General features: G+C 38.5%; 3 protein-coding genes, 1 non-coding gene and 2 pseudogenes across 6 annotated transcripts; 2 read left to right on the forward strand and 4 right to left on the reverse strand.

The window, feature by feature from the left end:
• The first annotated feature begins 1,642 nt into the window (after positions 1 to 1,642).
• Positions 1,643 to 4,028, forward strand: LOC135644229 (glucan endo-1,3-beta-glucosidase 6-like; annotated as a pseudogene).
• A 342-nt stretch (positions 4,029 to 4,370) lies between these two features.
• TRNAE-CUC (transfer RNA glutamic acid (anticodon CUC)) lies at positions 4,371 to 4,443 on the reverse strand. Its single transcript has one exon. It is a non-coding gene; the product is annotated as a tRNA-Glu (tRNA).
• Positions 4,444 to 5,567: 1,124 nt separating this feature from the next.
• Positions 5,568 to 10,186, reverse strand: LOC135644064 (ranBP2-type zinc finger protein At1g67325-like). 2 transcript variants are annotated; one of them, XM_065161472.1, is made up of 10 exons: positions 10,065 to 10,186; positions 9,221 to 9,266; positions 9,015 to 9,130; positions 8,222 to 8,495; positions 7,658 to 7,728; positions 7,389 to 7,440; positions 7,195 to 7,304; positions 6,686 to 6,716; positions 6,265 to 6,413; positions 5,568 to 5,834 (listed from the first exon to the last, which is right to left on the reverse strand). In XM_065161472.1, exons 1-10 carry the CDS (start codon positions 10,071 to 10,073, stop codon positions 5,823 to 5,825), a joined length of 870 nt encoding a protein of 289 aa, XP_065017544.1. In that variant the 5' UTR covers positions 10,074 to 10,186; the 3' UTR covers positions 5,568 to 5,822. The 2 variants fall into 2 exon arrangements, with proteins under 2 accessions (XP_065017544.1, XP_065017545.1); XM_065161473.1 differs by having other exon boundaries at positions 5,568 to 6,070; positions 10,065 to 10,185.
• A 602-nt stretch (positions 10,187 to 10,788) lies between these two features.
• LOC103996345 (molybdopterin synthase catalytic subunit) lies at positions 10,789 to 11,605 on the forward strand. Its single transcript, XM_009417255.3, has one exon. It carries the CDS (start codon positions 10,880 to 10,882, stop codon positions 11,456 to 11,458), a length of 579 nt encoding a protein of 192 aa, XP_009415530.2. The 5' UTR covers positions 10,789 to 10,879; the 3' UTR covers positions 11,459 to 11,605.
• Positions 11,606 to 11,619: 14 nt separating this feature from the next.
• Positions 11,620 to 12,377, reverse strand: LOC103996343 (large ribosomal subunit protein uL11x-like; annotated as a pseudogene).
• A 331-nt stretch (positions 12,378 to 12,708) lies between these two features.
• On the reverse strand, positions 12,709 to 23,358 carry LOC135645137 (biotin carboxylase 1, chloroplastic-like). 2 transcript variants are annotated; one of them, XM_065163233.1, is made up of 18 exons: positions 23,215 to 23,278; positions 23,025 to 23,081; positions 21,997 to 22,079; positions 21,608 to 21,895; positions 21,287 to 21,428; positions 20,377 to 20,475; positions 20,188 to 20,244; positions 19,032 to 19,103; positions 17,406 to 17,495; positions 16,626 to 16,685; positions 15,449 to 15,634; positions 15,271 to 15,363; positions 15,111 to 15,192; positions 14,860 to 14,966; positions 14,658 to 14,733; positions 13,397 to 13,443; positions 13,198 to 13,260; positions 12,709 to 13,122 (listed from the first exon to the last, which is right to left on the reverse strand). In XM_065163233.1, exons 4-18 carry the CDS (start codon positions 21,841 to 21,843, stop codon positions 13,066 to 13,068), a joined length of 1,467 nt encoding a protein of 488 aa, XP_065019305.1. In that variant the 5' UTR covers positions 21,844 to 21,895; positions 21,997 to 22,079; positions 23,025 to 23,081; positions 23,215 to 23,278; the 3' UTR covers positions 12,709 to 13,065. The 2 variants fall into 2 exon arrangements, with proteins under 2 accessions (XP_065019305.1, XP_065019304.1); XM_065163232.1 differs by lacking the exon at positions 21,997 to 22,079 and having other exon boundaries at positions 21,608 to 21,942; positions 23,215 to 23,358.
• Positions 23,359 to 23,510: the final 152 nt, after the last annotated feature.

The following is a 23,510-nucleotide window of genomic DNA, read 5'->3' on the forward strand; positions in this document are numbered from 1 at the left end:
CCAATTAGAACACCAAAACTGACTCTATTAGACTGGATGCACAATGTCTATGCCAATTTTGAGCCCACTAAATCATGGTATGGGCACTTGATAAAAAAAAAAAGGGTGAAAGAAAACTATTTTCAAATAATTGGTGATTAAAGTAGGCAGATGAACAGTCAGATTTCTACAGCTGCTGAGAACATAGATAATACATATATAATTGTAAGCTCTTGCAGCATGACTTGAGATTGTTATCTTCTTTTATGCAATAGAATTAACTTGTCTTGAATTAGCTCCTCATATCTTGGAGGTTCTTCTCTCTCTTAAAGTAGAGAAGCCTCTCTTCTTTGGAGAGGCCATATCCTAACAGTTACAGTTATAGAATAAAATAACAATACTATCTACCTTAGGAAAAAGAAAAAGCACCAGAGGAGATGGACAGCTTAATAGCTCCCAAATCCCAGCACGCTATCACACAACAAAATCCAATACTTAGAAGTAAGTTTAGATTTCCACCTAAGAACAAAACTAACTCATGCAATGTTTACTCCCAACAAGCAGTCACACAACAAACCATTAGAGATTGAGGTTTCAGATCTTGGAACAAAACAACAACCCTCTATTCCCGAAGCACAAGAATAACACAATGCATACAAGAACAAAGAAGAGGGGAAGCTCACACCAACCTGAAGAGAGCTGTGTCATGTCACCCATGAGTAGCAGCGCAAGAAGAGTCGCAGGATGACAGCGAATTCCAACAGCACCAAGAAGCCGCCTTTATTCTCTCTGGGCAACGAAATGGGCCGTCGAAACCTGGAACAGAGCCACACAGAGAGAGAGACAGAGAGAGGTGACGAGGTGGCGGAGGCGTGGCTCCATTAAGGTTAGTGTCTTGGCGCGCTTGGTGACACGCTTGGCGTCATCCGGTGATCATGACCGTCCGCGTGGAACGTTGCGGTTTCACCTTCGCCAGATGCCCCCGAGCCCGCGCAACAGGGTGCATTCAGATTCGTGCACCTTTCGGGTGTTGACGTCGTCCGATTCGTCGAGAACTTCGTGATTCGTGCCCATCCGTTGTCGTGTTGAACTCGTTGTATGATTAGAGAGTAAGATTACTCATGTAATGCAAAAGCAACAGAGACAGAGTCGAACCTTTTGTCACACCGAGCGAAAGAAGAAGGAAGACGATGTCATGTGGTGCTCTGCGTTACCTTTTGATACTGAGACCTGCCTGTAATGCTAATTTGTACCAGCAATATGCTAAGCTTCGGTTTGTTCTTGATATTGCATTCAGAGGCAGTGTCCTCAGTCTGGATGGTCCTTGTTGCAGCAGTGAGGTGCTTTCGGATTGGCGTTTACGGAAAGAGAGTCTCTTTTCTACTCTCCACTGCCTTGTCCCAGTGAGCTCCTCCATGGCTCCATCCCATCTCTGTTCTTTCTTCCTGTTCTGGAATGGATCTTTAGCACCATCATCAGTTGGGCTTTGAGTTCCCTCTCTCTCTCTCTCTCTCTCTCTCTCTCTCTCTGAAATGATACCTAACTTTTTGCTTCTTATGGATATTGCAAGATTTTCCAGTCTATGAGGCTGATTTGATCTGTGGCATGATGGTTGTGGAATCACAAGTGTTACAGAGATCTGGTAGCCAAATTTCTGGTGAACATGGGTTGGTTCAGAGTGGGGTTTAGGGTGATTTCTGGGCTTTGCTTGGTGGTCTGTGTGGGTGGGATTGGTGCTAAATGGGGGACGCAGGCGAGCCACCCTCTACCACCACAGACAGTGGTTCAAATGCTCAATTACAATCGGTTTCAGAAGGTGAAGCTGTTTGATGCTGGCGAGGGGACTGAGTGCACTGAGAAAGAGTGGGTTGGAGGTGATGGTTGGCATCCCTAATGGCATGCTTGCAATGCTGGCCACCAGCATGAAAGCAGCACAGAACTGGGTATCCAGGAATGTCTCTGAATACATCTATGGTAGAGTGCACATCAGGTACTTCTCCAGTTCTTGTTCTATCATGCTCTATCTCTGTGGTTTATCTAGTTCTTGAACACATTTGTGGAGGTGAAAAGAACAAAAGAATAATAATTCCAATTTCCCTTGAGTTCTTTATAGAAGGATGGGCATTGAGATTATAACTTTGGTGGGTTAAACAAAACACACCTAATTGATGGTTGATCTTCTGTTTGAAAGGCAAATCACCTTGAAATCAATCTCCCTTCCAAGTGAAAATGTGCTTGTTCTTAGAGCTTACTCAGTGTTGTATTTCCTCTAATCTGAGAGTGTTTCCTGCAGCTAGGAAAAATAAATATTAACAGAAAAGACAGTACTTATTATAGACAGCTAAAATATAATCTATGAACAAGTAACTCCTTTTCTTTTTTGGAGCATTCATGCATTACTTGCCATTAACCTATCTTGGTTGGAACAAACATATTCTCTTTTTTTTTATCCCTCTTCATTATCAGGTAATGTATCCCGGTGTTCATTTGACTTGGTGTGCTTCATTCAGATGAAGATATTCCTTCTAAATGTTAACATGTATCACAACATATTACATGTATCATCAAATTTTATATTTGTCCAAAGAGCAATGGTCAGAAAATACATATCTATGGTTCTACCTTTAACTCCTAATCCAAGTCACTAGTTGGAAAATGCACAAATAAGTCTCCACAGCTAGTTTATTATTTTCCTTTTTTTTTGGTCTGTGATTGATGCAATCTTTGTCCAACAATATTTTTTTGTATAATTGAATATAATTGCTTCTACCATGCTAGGTTTCTTTACTGTTTGTTCATTATTTATCTTTTATAAATAATATATTTCTTCAGAAGTAGTTTAACATTGCGATAATCAGATCTAGCAATTAATGATAGTGATCACAGATTCATGGTTCTGACTGTTTTTGCATCTTCAAAATCCTTTGTTTCATAGTTCCCCTGTGGCCTGTAAAGCCTCACCAAATTTCATGCACTTCCATGTCCAGAAATGTGTTCTGAATCAGATCTAGAGTCCTGCTTTTTGGACTGACATTTCTTAAATTTCAATTCTATTTGAATGCTTAAAGCTTTGAACCCAGTATGTTTTAGCATGTAATTTTGGCCTACAACTTGACCTATTCTACTCTCACTGACTAGTAAAACTTCATAAGAAAATCTTATTCTGAATATTGGTAACTATGTTGATGCTTGTTGATTCTTATCTTACCTGAAGAATTGCTCTTATCACAGTTGGAAATGAACCTTTCTCGGAAACATACAATGGGAGCTTTCTGCAAACTACATTCCCAGCCCTCCAAAACATTCAAGGAGCTCTCATCGAGGCTGGTCTGAGTAGCCAGGTCAAAGTCACTATCCCTCTCAATGCTGATGTTTACCAATCATCAAGTAGGAGACCATCCGATGGGGATTTCCGAGCTGACATCCATGATCTCGTGCTTACTATCGCGAAGTTCCTTAGCGACAATGCAGCTCCCTTCACTGTCAACATTTACCCGTTCATCAGCCTCTACGGAGATCCAAACTTTCCAGTGGATTATGGTTTCTTTGAGGCAAATTCTGTGCCTGTTATTGACGGTACAACTAACTACACCAACATGTTCGACGCAAACCATGATACTCTCATTTGGGCCCTGAAGAAGAATGGATACAGAGATCTCCCTATAATTGTTGGTGAGATTGGCTGGCCAACTGATGGTGATATGAATGCAAACACTCAGTATGCTCAACGATTTAATCAGGGATTCATGAACCACATCTTGATCAATGAGGATGAAAAGAGCATCCGGCCAGGAAATTTCGAGCGGCACAGAATGTTCAGTATCTCGACAAGAAATGGTGCGTCCTCAAGCCTTCAGTCAGCCAGCCTCGACGATTCAAGGATGGCTCCAAGTGCAAGCTATGCTTGTGCCAATGCTGACTGCACGAGCCTTGGTGATCTGGATGTATGAGGCAACGTTAAATATGCATTCAATAGCTACTACCAGAAGAATGACCAAGACAGAAAGAAACAAATATCAGCAATACCAAATTACCAAACAAGACGGTGACAATGAGAATTAAGTTTCCAGAGACAGAAACAACTGTGTTCATTATGCTACTTTTAATATCAGCAATAATGTTGTGCAGATGTTTTGCGAGTGATGATTAGTTCACAAAGTAAGTACATGACAGAGGCTTGAGATAACCTCATCACAGCTAATATATGTTCATGCACTAAGATAGGTAGATTCTTCTGTACGTTGTAATACAGACATTAGGATACTAGCAACGTACAGGGATTTAACTACATCTAGAAAAGAGATCAACATCGGCAAGATACCGTTAACAAGGGACGCACCGTCTATTGCCAAGGCTGCAGTAGAAATTTATTAAGCGGGCAAAAAAATAGTTTCCGTTGCCGGGACTCGAACCCGGGTCTCTCGGGTGAGAGCCGAGTATCCTAACCAACTAGACTACAACGGATCTGGTTTTATATTTCAGTAGAAATTTATATAATAATCTAATAGCTATACAATTTCAAGAAGAAAATATGAACAGCGTGTCAAGCAATCTCCACACGCATGACTCAAAATCCGACAAAATCTCCAATTATATCGTGACCTGATAACAGTGGCATCGACGTATAGATTTGTAGATGGAGAGTCCTGCATCGATATCCAACTGTGAAATAAGCATCTGATAATTTGGGGATAAGCTTCGATTTGGTGGTACGTTTATCAAATCAAAGTAATCTGATATGATTCTTCCGGATGGCTACGGGATTAGCTTTGATCTTTTGCCCACATCCGTTCTCTGTGGATATAATATGCATAACAAATAGTACAGGAATTGCAGCAAGATGTACATCTTTTATTCCTCTCAAACAAAAAAAGAGGAGGAAAATAACAACATATGAATTTTTGTATGTACCTTTACTGTTTAAGCTGACCAAGGTTTGCGATGAAAAAAAAAGGGGGGGATTAATGGGTTATAAACTAAACCTGCAATTTATCTTCAGAACAAGGTTTGGAATAATGAGTGATAGAAACAATGGACAGTACTTAATCCACAATTAACAAATGCTTATGAACAGTTTACAATTATTCCAACAGATACTGCTGAAAAAATAAAGGCAACTTCAATTGATCGCCAGGTGTTCTTGGGCCAAATGGTAGAGGTGAAAGCACCCGCCTACACAATATATTCTTGGCACGACATCTAACAGTGTCCCAAGTTCTTTGTTGTTTCTAAAAACGGCTGTAATGGCTAATGAATGAATGAATGAATAGTACAGTGAATAAATAGGCCAAAAACAACAAAACTTAGCTCATTGCATTGGTGCGAAGATTAAAGAAAGAAAGTTTGAAGGAAAATGCAATCCATACAATGATTAGGAAATGAGATGGTTTACGATGCACATGTTAGAGATTTAGTTTATATGGCATGATTACATACTGAAGGGCCAGCATTCTTTAGAGAAGAAGCAGTGTAGACAAGATGATTCAAAAAGTTCGACATCCGACAGACGACTGAATGCCACCACCCTCTATCACCGGAACTGAACTCTCCAGATACACCAAGATGGAAGAGAATGAGAAATAAATAAATAAGCAAAACTAACTTGATCTTAGATTCTGGAAGGTAGAAGCCCTCAGAAGGATCATCTTTCAAGGTACATACATATCACAAATCTAATTAAGACCAAGACCATGACTCCAAATAAGATAGTGAAACCAAGGAGACCATCCACATAGTGTATAACAGTTGCTTGATGATCTAAGAAACAAATAAACACAACTGAACTACTACATAAAAGTCTTCATGACGAAACAGCAACCAACAGAACCAACCTGCAAGTACCATCACAACTGGACCTGGCCAAACATTTGAACATTTCCGTGAAAGAGATGCATAGAGAACCAGTATAAGCCAAGATACCAGATGCATATAACTTAACCTTGCGACACTGACTCAACTTAGATCACATGAAGATGGAGAAACTCATTGATGGCTGCAACTATAGGACACATGACTGACCACAAACAACCAACCGTGCGACGCTGACGACGACTTTGAACCTTCTTGACCCTCACAACAGTCCTAGGACTCACTGTAACATAACCACATATTGTATCAATGCATGATAGAAAATATGGCAAGAGAAGCTAAAGTGGAATTTTTAGGAATACTGATATCTTGTAAAAGAATACAAGGAACTTTTTTCTGTACTTTATATTCACAATAATTACTACTCAAACCCAACATAAGAAACAAGCATAAGTACATGTGTTTACAATAACGAACCTGATCATCCTCACTGGATGTCAACCCATGAGATATTGAGTGAGATGGTTTTTCTGCACCACAGTTCTGCCGGTTACACTTGGTACGGAACGGATAATTTATGTTGTTACACTTTTCGCACTTCCAGCTGCCCTCTGGCATTTTTGGTTCTGCAGTATAGGCAAAAACACAATTAAACCAAAGTGCTGCTGATGGAAAGCTCAAACCAAGATGTCAGGACAAAGAGGATTAGCCAGTGAAGGGCATGAACCAAAGAAGCCCAGAAGTTATTCTCCTCATCATGCATCAACATTAAGAATAAGGTGATAATAAAGACAATCCAATACCACAGATAATTTTTTAAAAGCATTTTTTTGGTTTACGATGTGTTAAAAAAGACCCGTGATGTATGCTCAAAAGGCACAAAGAGAATTGGACTTACTGGAACTTTTTGAATTCTCCGATTTTGAGCCCTGCACAACAGTTGAGAAAAATAAAGGTCAGTAAAGGTTAGCATTTATTATAGATCTGAGCATAAAGCAAGAAGTACAAGCATTCACAAGGAGAAAGGGGAAAAACAGGAAGCATGGAGCTTGAAATTGGCACGAGTGAAAAAATTTCAAGTGTTTCCTGATAGTATATTGGTATTCCATCACAATCCAGATACAAAAAAATTGCTTCAGTATATTATATTATATTATAAAAAAAACTGCACATGTGTGTGTATGTGAGAGAGAGAGAGAGAGAGAGAACAGTTATATGATGACAAATGATGAGATAGGGAAATTACAAAAAAGCAAATACACGTAACAGCATTCAAACATGCGCAGCAGTGATGATTGTTGATAAAAGCTAGCACATTCAAGTACAAAAAGCACATCATATGGCTAAAACACACAACAACAAGTATTTCATCAAGAGAAAAGGGACTGAAATCCAATGTACTCAAACCTGGCTTCCAGGTCTTGGAGTGTTGCACTTCCTCATGTTACAAACAGTTCGAAAAGAGAAATTATTGTTGCCACAATTAGGGCATGTCCAATCATTCTCACGTCCTTCACCTGTAGCATATGAAAAATAAAGAGATAAAACCTTGGTAATTATCTCAATAATTCACTTGAAAATCAAAATATCAGAACAAGAACCTGTGTTCTTGTTTTGAGAACTTTCATCAGAATATGCTCCAGACCTGGCTCCCTGCAGAATTTTCAGCGGACATTATAGAGTTGTGAATTTACAGGAAATATAAACAAATTTGCAACTCTTAAGAAGGTGATGGGTCGAAAATATCAATTAAGGCATTCTTAGGATAACATACATACAGGACACAGTGTTCCTAAATACAACTAGTGAAATTCAAGTATAGGAACAGGCTAAACCATGAGGTATAAAAGCTTACTTTGATAGAACTTACCATTGCACCATGATCCATAGGCATACCCAAGCCATATCTATCCACCATAGGAGGCATACCATACATACCACCTAATAAATAAGAAAAAGTTAGAACAGACATAGACATTAAACTGGCACAGATAAAGGAAGTGAAAAAGAACATCAAATTCGGTATCAACAGGCTTCTAGTCATTTGACTAGAGTCAAAAATAATAATAATTAAGAAAAACAAACACAAATTGATATCCCCTCTCCAAATTGAAGAAAATTGGAGGCCTTGAACATCCATGATATGAAATTGTAATTCTCAACAATTTGTGTATTGTATTAGGCTTTATACCACTAAATTGTAATTCTTCAAATTGTAATCCTTGAACATCCAGTATATTGGTAGATCTTTTATACCACCCAACGGTAAGTGTAATAGGCTTTCCAACTTGCTAAAATTTGTGTATATAATAAAACTTGCAATTTGATAAAATGTGTTCCTATCAGAAAACATTGTCATGATCATCGGAAAAATGAATGGTAAAAGTTACTGGCTTACTTTGAAAAAAATAATTGCATAGGCAAAGGTCACTACCTGTTCCCATCATAGATCCACTAGAATAAGGTGGAGGTCCAGACATATGGAATGGTCCATATGGACTCCCAATAGAAAGGCGACTGCCATACTCATAATGATAAGCAGAGCCTCCAGAGAAAGGCATATCATAAGGAGGCAGTGCTGGACCATTAAAAAAGGAAGACCCGTATGGTGGAGCACGAAGATACATTGAAGATGGAGTACCATAACCCATATAGCCAGCTGCAGAGGAGTAAGGGGGTGGAGCTTGCATAGGCTTCGGTGCAGACTTCTGGACAATAACAATACTAGCACATAAGTATGAAAATACAGATTCTACCCATCAAAAGGAGGAAAACAGAATTGTGACTGAAGAATTATTGTTTCAGTTCCTGCAATGTCAGTGAACATCTTTTACATGCCCAGAGCTTATCAAAAAGGAAAAAACAAAACATAAGCCTTAAGCTTTATGAAAGTGACCGACAAAATGAAGAGAGAGCCACTAAAAGAAAATATGAAAAAAAAAAAAGCATCATGATGACCTCTTGCACAGTTGTCTAAGCATACTAACGAATTCAAGTTTGCAAAAGAGCATACACAACCGGGCATCCAATAGTGCTGCAGCAGACCCATCTCAACCCCCAAACCCCTCTTACCTTCTTCATTCTTCTTCAAGGGGGGCAAAAATACATAAAAAAAGTAATGCATATAAACATGCATGATGCACTAACCTCATTATATCCTTTGAAAACACATTTAATTGTTATGAGTTAAAAAGATCTAGATCCATTGAACCTCAGGCAAGACTTACTCCATTATGATCTGCAGGCCTTGACTGAGCACAGTTCCGCATATTGCATGTGGTTCTGAATGAGAAATTAACATTTCCGCAGCTAGGGCATGTCCAATCATCTTCTCGGCGGCCACCTTTTGAAGAAAATCATTATATTGATCCCTGATTTTCTTCAGTGGGCAATAAACATAATAAATGATGATCATATAAAAGTCTGTTCATACCATCAGTTCTGGCCCGCTTGCCAGCAGATGAGCTTCGATTATCCACCTGCAGAACAAAGCACATAAAGTGGCAGGATAGTGAGCTGTCAAATACAAAACTAAGTACTAAATATCACTCATAGAAAATCATCTAAGTAGCCTCAATTTGGTATCAAAGAACCTGCAAATTAACAGCACACACATTACCATAGTTCTATTGCTGGATTTCTTCTGAAAATAGTGGCGGCTTTTGAGGGTGCTCATTCGGATATAAATGAAATCGCTAAAGCTAAATCGTAGCCTATTCAATACGAGGAGGAATATTGATGATAATGATGGATTCAAAGATTCCTCATAAGCTGCCGCCACTATTTTAATTGATGTGCTAAATTGTGCGGCAATATATAATGAAAACAGCAAAAAGAGTTACAGAAAAGAAAGGTTTAACCTATTTACTGGACATTAAACATAGAAATAAGCATATGTTGAAGACTCTGATACCACTAAACTGATAAAACTTCGATTAAAACGAGTTTATCCTAAATTGAAGTTTAGCAACATCCGAGAATCGTCACGAACAGACGAAGGAACAGATATTAGCTTATGATCAGACTATGAACACTTCACGAACAGACGACGGATCATCTGGAAACGATCTAATAGGGAAACCATAATACGAGAGTAAGCAATAAGACCGGAATCTACAGACGATTACTTAGTGAAACAGAAATCTGAAGGAGAAGATTCATTTGACCACATCAACGAGGAGTTGCGACAGATCAAGGACCGGACACGATCCAACGGGCAAACAATCCATCAAAACAAATCGGTGAAACTATAAACCAAGAGATGAGGAGAGGAATACCTGAGACATTCTTGCGACTCGAGGGTTTCGTTCCCGGCGAGAAAGGAAGAGGCTTTTAGGGTTCCTTTTGCCGGTGTGCTCTGTAATGGGTCTTTGTGACGGCCGAGATGGGGCTTTTTCTCTCTCGGGGAATTTTTCGCCAAAGGCCCAACTTATTTGGCTTTTTCTAAATAAGCCCTTTTTTTTTCCTGTAAATACCTCCTTTTACAAAAATGATGCCAGGTGTCATCATTATCATGAAAGACAGTTGATTTCTCCACACATCATTTTATGATATCTCAGAAACTTATAACACGAATTTATGTGGGAGTCATAAATGTGGATGATTTGAATTAATTAAAATTATTATTGGATAGAGTTACAAAATATGGTTTGATAACAAATATATATATATATATATATATATATATATATATATATATATATATATATATATATTTGTGACGTGAATAACACAGGACATCAATCTTCAACCGTAGACACGTGGATAAGGGCTTTAATTTTTTTTCGTATTCTCCTATTTTTTATGATATAATCATAAAGTATCTCTATCAAAACGTATATTTTCTTCTCACATGCTTTAAGATGCGCAAACGCAGAGATCGCATGGCCATCCGCTGCTTCCCTCTTCCTCGTGGCCCGCCTTCGTGGAAGAAGGATGTCGGGTTGAGGCAGCTGCGGCAATGAACGGTGGATGTAGCTCCCATTTTTATCTTAGTCGGCCGATACCTAACCCTAACCAATCGTACGAAACAAAGAACCGGGTGCGATTTCGGTCCAGATAAGAGACCGACTCTGCCACTTGCAGATTCCCCATGGCAGAGGAGGAGAAGGTAGAGGCGGAGGAGAAGGACCTCATCGAGATCCTGGAGCCGTCTTCCGGCCCGATCGACCTGGCCAGGTACGTTGACTACGTGCGCGACCCGGCGGCGGGGGCCATCGCCACCTTCGAGGGCACGACGCGCGACACCTTCGAGGGGAAGCGCGTGGTGGAGCTCCGGTACGAGGCGTACGTGCCGATGGCGGCGCGGCGGCTGGCGGCCGTGTGCGCGGAGGCCCGCGCGGCCTGGCCGGTCCTCCGCGTGGCGGTGGCGCACCGCCTGGGGACGGTGGGTGTGGGGGAGGCGAGCGTGTTCGTGGCGGCGTCAGCGGTGCACCGGGCGGAGGCGATGGAGGCGTGCCGCTACGTCATCGACGAGGTGAAGGCATCGGTGCCGATATGGAAGAAGGAGGTGTACGAGAACGGGGAGGTGTGGAAGGAGAACCGGGAGTTCTTGGAGAGGAGGGAGGCGGCCGTCGGCCCGGTCCCGGAGCGTAAGAAGGCGGCGTGCTGCTGCGGGAGCAAGGTGAGGGTGGATGAGGCAGCAACGGATGGCAAGATATCAGCCGTTTGATGTGGATTCAACGGCAGGCGGTGAACACATCGGGCTCGTTTTGAGTTGGCTTTCATCATTTTAATGATTTGTCAATCAAATAAAATCCCTTCTCGTCTCTGTAAACACAGCGAGTCTGCCTTTGAAATCAACATTAGATGTTATGAATGTTCCAAGTGAGCTGACAAGAATGAAGCAGCATTTACACTATAAGGTTTCAAACATCAAACTTGTAGAATTCTAGATTTACTTCCTAGCATAAATCAAATCAACAACAGAAAAGCATCATTTGCTAGAAAAAGGTGGCATTTTGATTGAAATGTTACCGTTTGTAACCAGATGAAGAATCGACGATGATACTGCACTGCAATTAAACTGCATCCAGAAACCATGAAGTCTCATGCAACAGCAAGAAAGGGAAGAACTTGAAGCAAAATGATGGGGATGCAAGTGTAACCTGGTGTCACTCGAGCGGCACCTCCACGTCGCTGCCGGAGATCTCTGTCTGGAGATCCTTGGGGTCCTTCCCGTCGACGGTGCAGGCGACGGAGACGCAGGTGCCGAGGATCTTCTTGACGGTGCCGGCGAGGTCCTTGGCCATGGACCTGGGGCGCATGACCCTGGCGATCTCGACGACGTCGTCAAGGGAGATGTTGCCGTTGTGCTTGATGTTCTTGGTCCTCTTGCGGTTCCTTGAGGGCGTTCATTACGAGGGGTCGACGGTGACCTTGGCATGCCGATTCTGGACGGTGAGCTTGACGGTAATGCGGAGGCCCTTCCACTCCTTCGCTGTCTCGTTGGCGATGTCCTCTCTGACTTTCTTCGGGGAGAGCCTCAGGGGCCCGATCTTGGGCGCGAGGGAGCCGGCGGCAACCACCTCGCCACGCGTCATGCGAACGTAGGCATCGACGACCTGGGTCGAATCGAACTTAGGCGGCATCTCGGCGGCCGCTTGCGACGGCTAGAATTTAGGGTTGGCCTTTTCGGACGACGCCTGCTCAGAGACGATACATCGTCACCCTCTTGGCGGACTGGTCCAAATCTACTAATAAAACCGGTTCAATTTGGTGCTACAAGACCGGTCCGCGTTTGATTGAAAACAAATCGGATGCGGATCGGAGAATCAAATCCGCATCTGCTTTTAGTCAGCTGACAGAACCCCCGATAGTACTCGTATTTGTTTGATATCAACATATGAATGCGATTCAGATATAAAATAAGTCAAATAAAAATTTCAGATATAAATATGGGTAAATTCAAACTCAGAAAAGTGGTTTAAAATAGTTTTAGACACAATTAAATTCAAGTAACGAATTAGGCTGTCTTGAGTTCTCAAGCAATACATTTCCAAGTTACTAAGACATGACTAAAACATCGGAGAGTGGTATCATCACAATGCTTAACAAATCATAATTAGTCCAGAAAAAAAAAAACCAATCTGGGAATCCACATCTATAAAAAATCTACAGCTGATACTACGCCGACACAAATTTGCAAGTTATTTTGATTAAAATACCTCGAAGGCAGAATGCCTCGCAAATTCTTGGTAGAAGCTTGAAGAGACGATCAAATGGTTATTCTGGTGACAAAATCTTCTACCAGTAAGAATGTGTGCACCAGACATGAGTTTAATTGCTCAATAGAGAAAGCTCCTTTTCGGATGCAGACAGGATCATTTTATGGGGCTGCATTGAAAGAAAATGGTTCAACTCTCATCAGATAGATGCATCTCAGGAATTAGAAGCGACACAGATACTCACTGCAGCCAACTCATTCTCATGCTTGGGTATGAATGCAGTGTCCACCTTTCCGTTTCTGAAGTCCTGTGTTTCCATAAACATGCATAGATGAGAAAAGTCAGGAACCAAGAATTTCTCAGCATAATTTTCTCGTTGCAAGCAAGAATCTTTGGGAATTATTGAACAAAAGAAAAGCCTTCAGCAAACAGGAATTTAATACCTCGACGTCAAGAATTAGCTTATGGTACTCAATTGTGGTAGGAACCCCTGTCCAGATAAGATACTAATAATCAGTTGTTGGAAACATGTTTAGAACAAAGCATCCTATATGACAAATCAACTAGCATAATTTGTAAATTTATCACATAAAGCATATGCAAGTGGGCTGCTTTTAGAAAATAAACTCTTCAGTGCTCATAGTTATTTAAAGAATCATACTACCTATTCTATAAGAAAAAGAAGGTTCAGATTTTGTGTATCATATGAAAAGACACTTTTTACTTCTATAATGCAACTTAAATAAAGGTATAGCAAACTCAGGTAAATGCCTCTTCCATCAAATCCTTTACAGAAAGCAAAACAAGGCAAAAGTGGCAAGCAAATGTTAAATATTTAATGTAATTAACAAGGGAAGAATTGTTGACATGTTAAAAGATCCCCAAAAAGGGTAATTTAATGTAGCATATATATTATCCACCCTCATAACATTATGAAAGGTATTTTACACATTATCATTTCAAGGTTTGTGAAAAACATGTTGGCTCCCTAAATTTTAACCTCTACCACCCGTTGTTATTAACAAGTTTGAAAATGTAACAAAACTTTTAAAAACCTAAGATGTCCCTTATCATTTCTCACTGATAATTTGACTCTTTTTTCCTAACTTAAATAAAAAGGGAAAATACAAATTTGGAGGGATGTATATGCAATATTTTTTAAAGGTATTTGCTTTGGAGTTTCAGTGTCATTATGCTAGTCTTCAATTGACCACGATTTACTACAATAGTATACTTGCAAGTATTTAAATCTTGAAAGGTTATATATATCATGGTTCGTCTTACCAATCCAAACAAGTGTACCGACCAATCATCGGTATGGTATGTACCGACATACCGACATATGATACGATGGGATGTATCGACATACTAGTATGTACCGCCCATACTAATCTCTTGTCAGATAGGTATATGCCATCTATACCAGGCGGTTGCCACTATACAGCAAACCTTGATATATATCCATACACACTAAACATAAATTTGAAGGGGCAAATACATTTTGGAGGGATACATGCAATTTTGCATAAAAGTGTAGTGTTTGAAATGCAGGAGATGACACACAGATGCAAAGAGATAAGTATAATGCCATGTACTCCTCCATATGTATGTATGACAGTGTCAGTGTTGTCACATGACAAAAGTAACTACCAAAAATAATATCCTAAGTTTTATGATTCACAGTGCCATTAATAGCTCACCAACCTGTGATAACAGTGTCATTCAGGGCTCTTTTCATTCTTTCTATTGCTTTCTCTCTGGTTGGTGCCCAAACGATAAGCTAAACATAAGTGGACAAAAATAGTTCAGAAAGATATGATTGGTTAGGGCAACCTCATAACAGAACAGCAAATGACATGATCATCTGTAACGTACTAAATAGCAAGGAATAAATCAACAAAGGCACCTTTCCAAGTAGAGAGTCATAGCTTGGAGGAACCACATAGCCTGGGTAAACATGACTATCCATTCTCACAAAGGGACCTCCAGATGGCAAGTATGAGGTTATTTTCCCTGCATGTACAGGAAAATAAAAGAACCTTGAATAGAACACTTACGATAAAACTTGAAGACACAAATCAAAGATTTTATAAACTCGTATTATTAGGGGATATTGCTGCTAGAAACTATTCATTAAGATTAAAGAACAGAGAATACCAGGCCCAGGACGAAATCCTTTGAAAGCATCTTCTGCATTAATGCGACACTCAATTGAATGTCCCCTAAGAACAATATCTTCCTGTTGATTGCACATTAACATAGGTTATAGGCCCAATAGAATCAATTACTAAAATAAATTGTAAAACATCCTTTTCACCTGTTTGTACGTCAGCCTCTCTCCAAGAGCCACTCGAATTTGTTCCTCGATCAAATCAGTTGAAGAAATCATTTCCGTGACAGGATGTTCTACCTGGTTTCCATCCGAACTTTTCTTAAAGCATAAAGCAACTTTCCAAGTTTTAAAAGCAAACATGAGCCATAACAACCATCAATACCTGAATCCTGGTGTTCATCTCCATGAAGTAGAAAGAACCTCCTTCATCCAAGAGAAATTCAACAGTTCCAACACCAATGTAACCTATAGACGAAGCAGCTGCTACAGCTGCATCACCCATAGCTTTCCGTAGTTCTGGTGTCAGAGCAGGTGAAGGAGCTTCCTCGAGAAGCTTCTGATTTCTTCTCTGTCAAATCATTTCAGTTCACATGATGAGATTAATTCTCAGGTGTTTTTCTCTGGCTATTTGTTCTTCTTAAAGAAAAATCTTGTACTTCAGGGTTGATAAACAGCATTTTAGCATTTTAGGGATTAAAGAATAACAAAATCAAAATTTTACTTGGGCATAAAGAATCCAAATATGTTAAGTGGTCAATCAAGACATCAGTGGTTGACAATGATAACACAGTATTTGCCACTCGAGATGTCAATTCTATTCAATTCATGAAAAACTCAACATGATATTGTCCTTTTCAATTAATTTTCTGTGTTTGTATTTAGCAGCCAGAATAGCTCCCAAAATCAATTATGATTTTGATCAAACAACAAACAATTGCAAACTCATCTAAAAGCACAAAAAATTTAATCAGAAAATATTTTACATATGACACAGTTAGGAAATGTTGCAAATGTCAAAACACTAATTATTACTGAAAAAAATCTCACTAGATAAAGTAAGAAAACATACAGCCATATGTTTCATCCTTTTGGCCCCTTCACCGTAACAAGTATACATTGTACAAGATCAATAATTGGAGTTCATACAGGTCTAGATTCAGCAAGATAGAAAGTTCCAGGAGCACAGACAATAGGATAGAAGGAACCCTAAAACGTAATAACTTGATCATACAATATCAACTTAATGTGAAAAGATAAACCAAATGACGGAATGATTACTGCAAGCTGTGCTGGTAAGGTAGCTGTTCATTCAGCTTAAAGTGCCTCTAGATATAGTAGTTAAATTTCATAAAAGTACTTACAAATAAACAAATATAGCAAGATGAATTGTTAAAAGAGATTAATTTTGACAGTTCAAGGTATTTAAAACAACACAGATCTTTAGATAGAGCCAGAAAACTCTGATCCAGTTAGCTAACTAGGGAGCACCCAGGTAGTTAAAGTTAACAACACAGATTAACTATAAAATTGCGTTGAAAACAGAACATATATTTAAGTACCTGAATGCTGCAATCACGCTCTCCAAAATGCACAACATTTCCAAATTTGTCTGCAAGAACCTATAATGACACAAAAGAAATAGTAATACCGATACATGTGCAGTATCAATCATGCTAAAGTTGATGAATATTTGGGTGAACTTTCTGTAAGGCATTATTTGTCATGCTTACTTACACATGCTGTATCAATACAAGGAAGTAATTGATTTAGAAACAAATAATCATGGTGATACCGAAATGTGGTATCATGGATTTATGACATCATTTAAGAGAATGAAGAATGAGAAAAGATATACTAAGAGATATAGTTAGTGTTCATGAAATATAATGAACAATAGCGTCACATTGGTCTTTCATATTCACTAATCCATCCGTCACCTTATAATAATTATACAGAATGTCATTACAATTTCAGCAAATTCCAGACCTTCGATCTTGCCATATTAAATTGAAATTCAATTGTAAATAGGAATGCATTACACAAGAAAGTTTCTGATAAATTCAATTATTTGTCATAATTTATTACAGTGGCTGAAACAACTTTATTTTAATTAATATTATTTCTTTCATAAAAATTCAAGATAGATTAATAAATTGCAAAATAATGTCCCAATCCAGTCAAGATGTTGAACTTGAAAAACATAGTTAGCAAACTAAAATCTAATGCCTTGAATTTTAGCATATAATTAAGCAAGCTTAGTTTAAGCATATAGAAATAATGAATATTTCTCTCAGTTTACCAGTGTCTTACTATTTATACCATAAACATGGAGGCTTTACCTGAAACTCGATGTGCCTTGGATTCTGGATACACTTCTCCAAATAAACCCCATCATTTCCAAATGCAGCTGCTGCCTCACTCTTAGCTTGCTGCATATAAGAGATAGTACTGTTTAAAGTGCAACTGTGGTAGTGATCGTGTTCCAAAACCAAGAATGGCTCAAACAGAATAATTATGTAGAAACAGAATTCTCAAGATACTGGAACTATAATTTATCATTGTCCAAGTGGAAGCTATAATTGAAAACCATGATCCACATGGAATCATCAGTTAATGGATTCGTTCTAGCTTCAGAGGATAATTTTGGCCTTTATACCAGAACTTCCTAAATATATTCTTTACCTTAACAGAAATCCAAAGTGTCTGAATATAGATGGCTCAGTATTTTAACTAATCTCATATTTCACATATTTTAACTGTTCCATATTGAAGCTCCTTTAACAAAAAAAGTTCTAAATAAAAGAAAGTGCAATATAATCTTTTCAGAAAAAAATCAGATATTCTGGAGTTTCTGCTTTCTAGTCATATTCAACTGTAAAAGAATGGGATTAGTTAATAAGTTCAAATAGGAATTTTTGACAGTACTTGACAGCAAGATTAAGAGGCCCATCTGATCCATCTGCAGAAGGAAACCGTTGATCTTCCCTAGGACTCCAGAAAGATCATGTTACTGTAGCAGCTACACTACCCATGAGCAGTAACTTACTGCCGTAAGACTCTATTTTAACTGAGCTTGGACTCCTATGTTTAACATACTGAACATAAACATGCCAAAATTTTACCCAAATTAAACATACACAGGAAACAAAATGATTTGACCAAATTCATCCAACATACAAACTTAATTAGATTAAAAAATTCAGGTTAACTTAACACCACACAGAAAATCAAACTATATCACAATCTAACAAAGCCTCAATCTTCTAATAGAAAAAAATTGAAATTTGTAAAAGTAAAAAAAATCTGAAAAAAGACATAAAAATGACTCAATCTAACCTAACTAAGACTCAAAGGACCCAGCTATACTCACCTAATACTAAACTACAATCTGTGCTATGTCGAGAGTAGGATGAATCTAAATCTACATGGAGGATAACAAATGATGGAATCACCCACACATTACCAAGGTGACCATTAAATTATTGTTCTGTTATATCTGAAGATGATGACAAATTCATCCACCTATTCAGTTACAGATATTGCTTTCATAGCTAGCACTTACTACAACATGCAAAAGGACAAGCAATTGAATTAGAGTTGCTATAGTGGTCATTATGCATACCATGTAACATCTGCCAAGCAGGATATTTTTAACTTGCTGGACAGTATCAAACAAAGCACATGCACCCGAAAACACATGCACTTGTACAAATCAACCAGTCCTCAGAGAACATGTACCATCTGGTTTACATTAATGTGGAGTGTGTCAAGGAGATCACAGAACAACATATACAAGGGCTACTAACTAGATAAAACACATTTTTCGGTTAAAGTTGAATTTTGAAAAACAGGTAATTCCTTCCTGAACTCAAACCACTTCACGCCCCTTTGCCAAAATGGTGACCTTGAAAAAGGGCATAAATAAGTCATAGCGTTAGGCAGTAGAAATTGGGCATATAGCTTACCTGTAGCAACTTCACAAACTCTTCAGGTTCTTTAGCTAGACGCATTCCACGCCCTCCACCACCAGCAGTTGCCTAAAAGAAAGAGGGAAGAATATAAAGGAAACCAAATCAGATGTTCCAAAAGCCAAGTTAATTCAATCTAAAAAGTTTTGGCAACTTTATGACTCCAGATATAAGAATTGTAAGCAACAAAACCAGACGAGGATGCATTTGATGTCACAAACGAGCCTAAGAATCAATGTAGACAGATTATCAACTTATCTAATATGAAAATCTTGACCCAAAAATTAGCTCAGGGGAAGTTGAGAGAAACTCTATAGCAGTAGCAACAGCATGGGTACCAAACAATTAGTTGATATAAGAGAAATGGTTGATAAGAAAATTAAAACACTCTGTCATAAACAACTTCAAATATAAACAGCATGCCAAAAAGCAATACAGGACCAGGTCAAATTTAGAAATTTCTTAGTGAACAATTCCCATGAACTGTTGTACCAAACCTATTTGAGTATCATTTTTCTCTTTTTCTCAAGAATAAAGTTTTGAGTTTCTCTTGTTCAGACAATTGCTACAGTTTTCATGAAAACAGCAAAAAAGAGGAAGAGCCAGTATCATCTTCTCAGTAAGAGTAACTATTGATGTACATTGTCCTCAACATGCATAGAAATCCGTTTCACCATTCCTCTGCATCATCCATGCCAAAGAAAACTCCCTAGGCTTTTAACAGAAAATTTAAATATCAGGCTTCAAGCTTTTGACGGGATTATGATAAACTACAAATACCAACACTCATTTGATCAAAGTACTTAGGCAATTTGTGACCATAATAAAATCATGAAATCAGTTTGTTGGAATAATAACATCAAAATAATTGGTGAGTCAAATCCATAATCCATGATGCAGTGTAAATTGTGAAGTTGTAAACTTCAAAACCGTGACATGAAGAAAATAATCTTTTTTGTAAACTTCTTTTCTCTGATTCTTTCTTAAACAGTATAAATCTTAAGATGCATGGTTTTATTAAAAAAAAAAGGGGGGGGGTTTCTTTAAGGTAACATAAAGAATCTGTTAGTATATCCTGAGTAATAATAGAGATAAAGGACTAGTAACGTCAATCCATGGTGACATCAATCCATCTCAGAAAAGAAATATGTACCTTGATCATGATAGGAAAGCCAATTTCATGGGCAAGCTTCACTGCCTCCTCTGTTGACTATAAATAACAAAAATTTTAGCCATTAGAGCATGGAATCAAGCATGATATGTGAGTAAATCAAATTCTGAAGATGATACAATCCATGCCATTTGTAAAGAAAATGGATGTCCGAAGGAAGTCTTTCTTTACCTGCAAGAGTCCATCGCTTCCAGGTACGGTAGGGACACCTGCTTTCTTCATTGTTTCCCTAGCTGTAGATTTATCACCCATTACTCGAATGCTGTCAGACTGGCAAAGGATTAAAAGCAGATTACTCTCATGAGTTCATGCCATGCAATAGCAAAAATACCACATATGTATATGATTTTACAATAAATTGATCTGCAAGTTGAGTTCTACATCCATTGGTTGGATTAGGTGATTAACCTTGTGCGCTCAATCAACTAAAAGATGTAGGGTTATTGGGCAAATAAGTTCCCATGTATAAACACTGTTTTCTAAATTTGCATCCTTAAGTACTACTTATACCTCTAGGTACCTTTTTATCGAAATAATAAACAAATGTATCAAAGTGTACTATTTTAGATGCTCTATAGCTTGACTTTGAAATGACTTAATAATACAAACAGAAAGGAATCTAACACCCGAAAAAGTATTTAAGTCAGAGACACATTCCTCGCCTATTTAATTTGTCTGAGCACCATAACAAGGAGCAAAAAATTTTTTAAAGTTCTTTATAAGCAGTGGAGATAATGAAAAGTACATTGATCATTCAATGGATATTTAGAGAATCTTCATATCAAACTAAGACTGCATAACACCACCATTGAACTTAAGATAACAAGTGTGCATGCCAAGAGTATCAAATCTTGTAAGAAAAGCAAAGTTAACACTCTCAAGTTTGAAGCATCGTTGGAACACCGAATATCAGATAAAAGAAAAGAAATTATGATGGCCTTTTGAAATGCATAGGAGACAAGAAAATACATACTTTATATTAAAACTTTTAATCAAATGTCAACGTATTTATATTAAAATTTTCATCAAATGTCTAAATCATAAATTCATGACTCCAGGTATCAGTGTAAAAACTGCTTACATTGGGCCCAATAAAATTTATTCCATGCTCTTTGCATATGTCAACAAAACCAGCATTCTCAGCTAGGAAGCCATAACCAGGATGCAACATGGTACATTTACGACTAACAGCAGCAGATAAAACATTTGGAATGAACAAGTACCTGTCAAAAATGCAAGAACACACACATAAATAAACATCTGTAGAAACATTCTCTTTGAACCAAATAAGCAGCAAAAATTCAAGAATGCACAAGTAGTGGTTGTTTTAATTAGTACTTCTATGACTTGTTTTAACAAAATCGAGTGTTAATCAAAAGTAACAAGAAAAGGCAGCACTTACGACTGACTGCTTGGTGCTTCACCAATGCAGACTGCCTCATCTGCAAGCTGCACATGAAGAGCATCCCGATCTATTGTAGAGTGCACAGCTACACAAGGTATTCCCATTTCATGTGCAGTTCGGATCACCCTAACTGCAATTTCTCCTCTATTTGCCACAAGAATCTTCCTATTCTGGCAAGTCATATTAAGAGCTCCGCCATGATTTTTTGATCTCCAAGTCATACGGTTAGTCATTTTTTTGGGAGTACATACTTTGCAGAAGTTTGGAGAATATCCTACAATAAAGCTGCACTGCAAGCCTTTTATCCCTCCAGCAGGTCTCAATAACAAACCCTATTGACAAAAATATCACAAACTTACGCATCAAAATGAATAAGCCAAACATACTGCGAATAGTGACAGCATCACATATAGGAAAGGTGCATTCAACTTCATTTGATAAGAGTCATAAGACAACCATGAATTGCACCCTGGAGATATTTGAAGAAGAAATAGTAAATGAACAAAGGGGATAGAATGAGTTTTTATTAGGACCCATGAACTGAAATAATTTATATATTTTGAGATAACAATTATTTTGCTATCCTCGTGAAAATCCTACTTCCATGATACAGCTCCAGCAATTACAGAACCTATGAAGAGTTGCACTTCCAATCTGCATAAAATGCAGCAACCAGGGTTGGTCATAAAACCAGAGAGATACTTGACCTGATTAAAAACAAGGTTTTTCCTAGCATGATCAAATAATCACGAACAAATTCCAAGGAATGCAAAGCCTGTTAGTCCTAGTCACCAAGGAGTAGTATTTAGAAGTAACAGATGCCTTGTTTTCAAGTTAAATCATTCAATCACAGACACCTCACAATTGTTAATTTGGATCATTAACCGTCTATTTTTCTTAGAAATAAAATCCCCCTGCACACTGTCAATAACTCTCAGACTTCATCGCTTGGTTTATGACAAACCTATCTATATGTCTTATATGCATATTCACCATGAAATTTATTAATCACTTCGATGGAATGGCTTAGATAACTCAAAAATGCAAGAAAAACCAAATGACCCCTAGATCAAGGAGCTCAAAGCAGCTCAAAACCATGTAACTACTTCCCACAGACGATATTTTCTTGGATATGATATTAAAAGGCGAGTTTTAGAGCTCAATACTGATCATCAATTTGATATAATGACTACTATAATCCGCACCAATAGAGAAGTGGCCGATCATAATAAGAAAAGATACGCTCCTTTTGTTAGAACGACTACCATTAGTGATCTGGATCACGAATCCTCAAATAAAATAAACATTATATCCATTACTAAAGATCATTCAACCAGCACTCATATTTTACTTCAATCGAACGGCTGAATGACGACGACAGAGAAAATAGAACACAAAGTAACCAGTGACTTACAGGAGTTTTGAATGCAGGCTTGCAGACGGAAATGGAATCCATGATCAACCCGAAACCCTGCAATCACGAACAAGAAGCAAAATGAAAGGAAATCCACTCCAAATTCGAACCGGAGAAAAAGAAGAAAGTTCGATCTGTTCACAACCGCGACAAGCTCGGAGGAAAGGGCAGCTCCGGAGAGCGAAATTACCTGAAAACAGAGGATGAAGGACGGGAGAGGATTCGGGGAAGAGAAGGCGATGGGATCGGAGTGGAGCTGCAGAGAGATATCGTGATGCGGCGAGGGAAGGTCGATGAGATCGAGGTGATGCGGAGGCTTGGAAGATCCGAATCCGTTGTTTTAATTCTTGATCCGGTTTATGTTGTATGGGTTTTATCAAACGAATCGCTGATGATTGGGTCGGGTACGGGTTCGTTGAGTCTTTCCCGACTCCGCGTCCGACTTCCGAACTAATGGGCGACTCTCACGTGTCTCGCTCGTGACAA

This window comes from Musa acuminata, chromosome BXJ3-8 (genome assembly GCF_036884655.1).
Source record: "Musa acuminata AAA Group cultivar baxijiao chromosome BXJ3-8, Cavendish_Baxijiao_AAA, whole genome shotgun sequence".
Taxonomy (NCBI): Eukaryota; Viridiplantae; Streptophyta; class Magnoliopsida; order Zingiberales; family Musaceae; genus Musa; species Musa acuminata.

Coding starts and splice junctions, on each gene's coding strand:
- LOC135644064 (XM_065161472.1), bottom strand. Junction 7,441..7,657: donor CTATGGATCATGGTGCAATG/GTAAGTTCTATC, acceptor AAAATTCTGCAG/GGAGCCAGGTCTGGAGCATA. Junction 6,717..7,194: donor CTCCAAGACCTGGAAGCCAG/GTTTGAGTACAT, acceptor ACTGTTGTGCAG/GGCTCAAAATCGGAGAATTC.
- LOC103996345 (XM_009417255.3), top strand. CDS start 10,880: ATGGCAGAGGAGGAGAAGGTAGAGGCGGAGGAGAAGGACCTCATCGAG.
- LOC135645137 (XM_065163232.1), bottom strand. CDS start 23,066: ATGGATTCCATTTCCGTCTGCAAGCCTGCATTCAAAACTCCT. Junction 20,476..21,286: donor TAAATTTTATTGGGCCCAAT/GTAAGCAGTTTT, acceptor ATCCTTTGCCAG/TCTGACAGCATTCGAGTAAT. Junction 20,245..20,376: donor GAAGCGATGGACTCTTGCAG/GTAAAGAAAGAC, acceptor TGTTATTTATAG/TCAACAGAGGAGGCAGTGAA.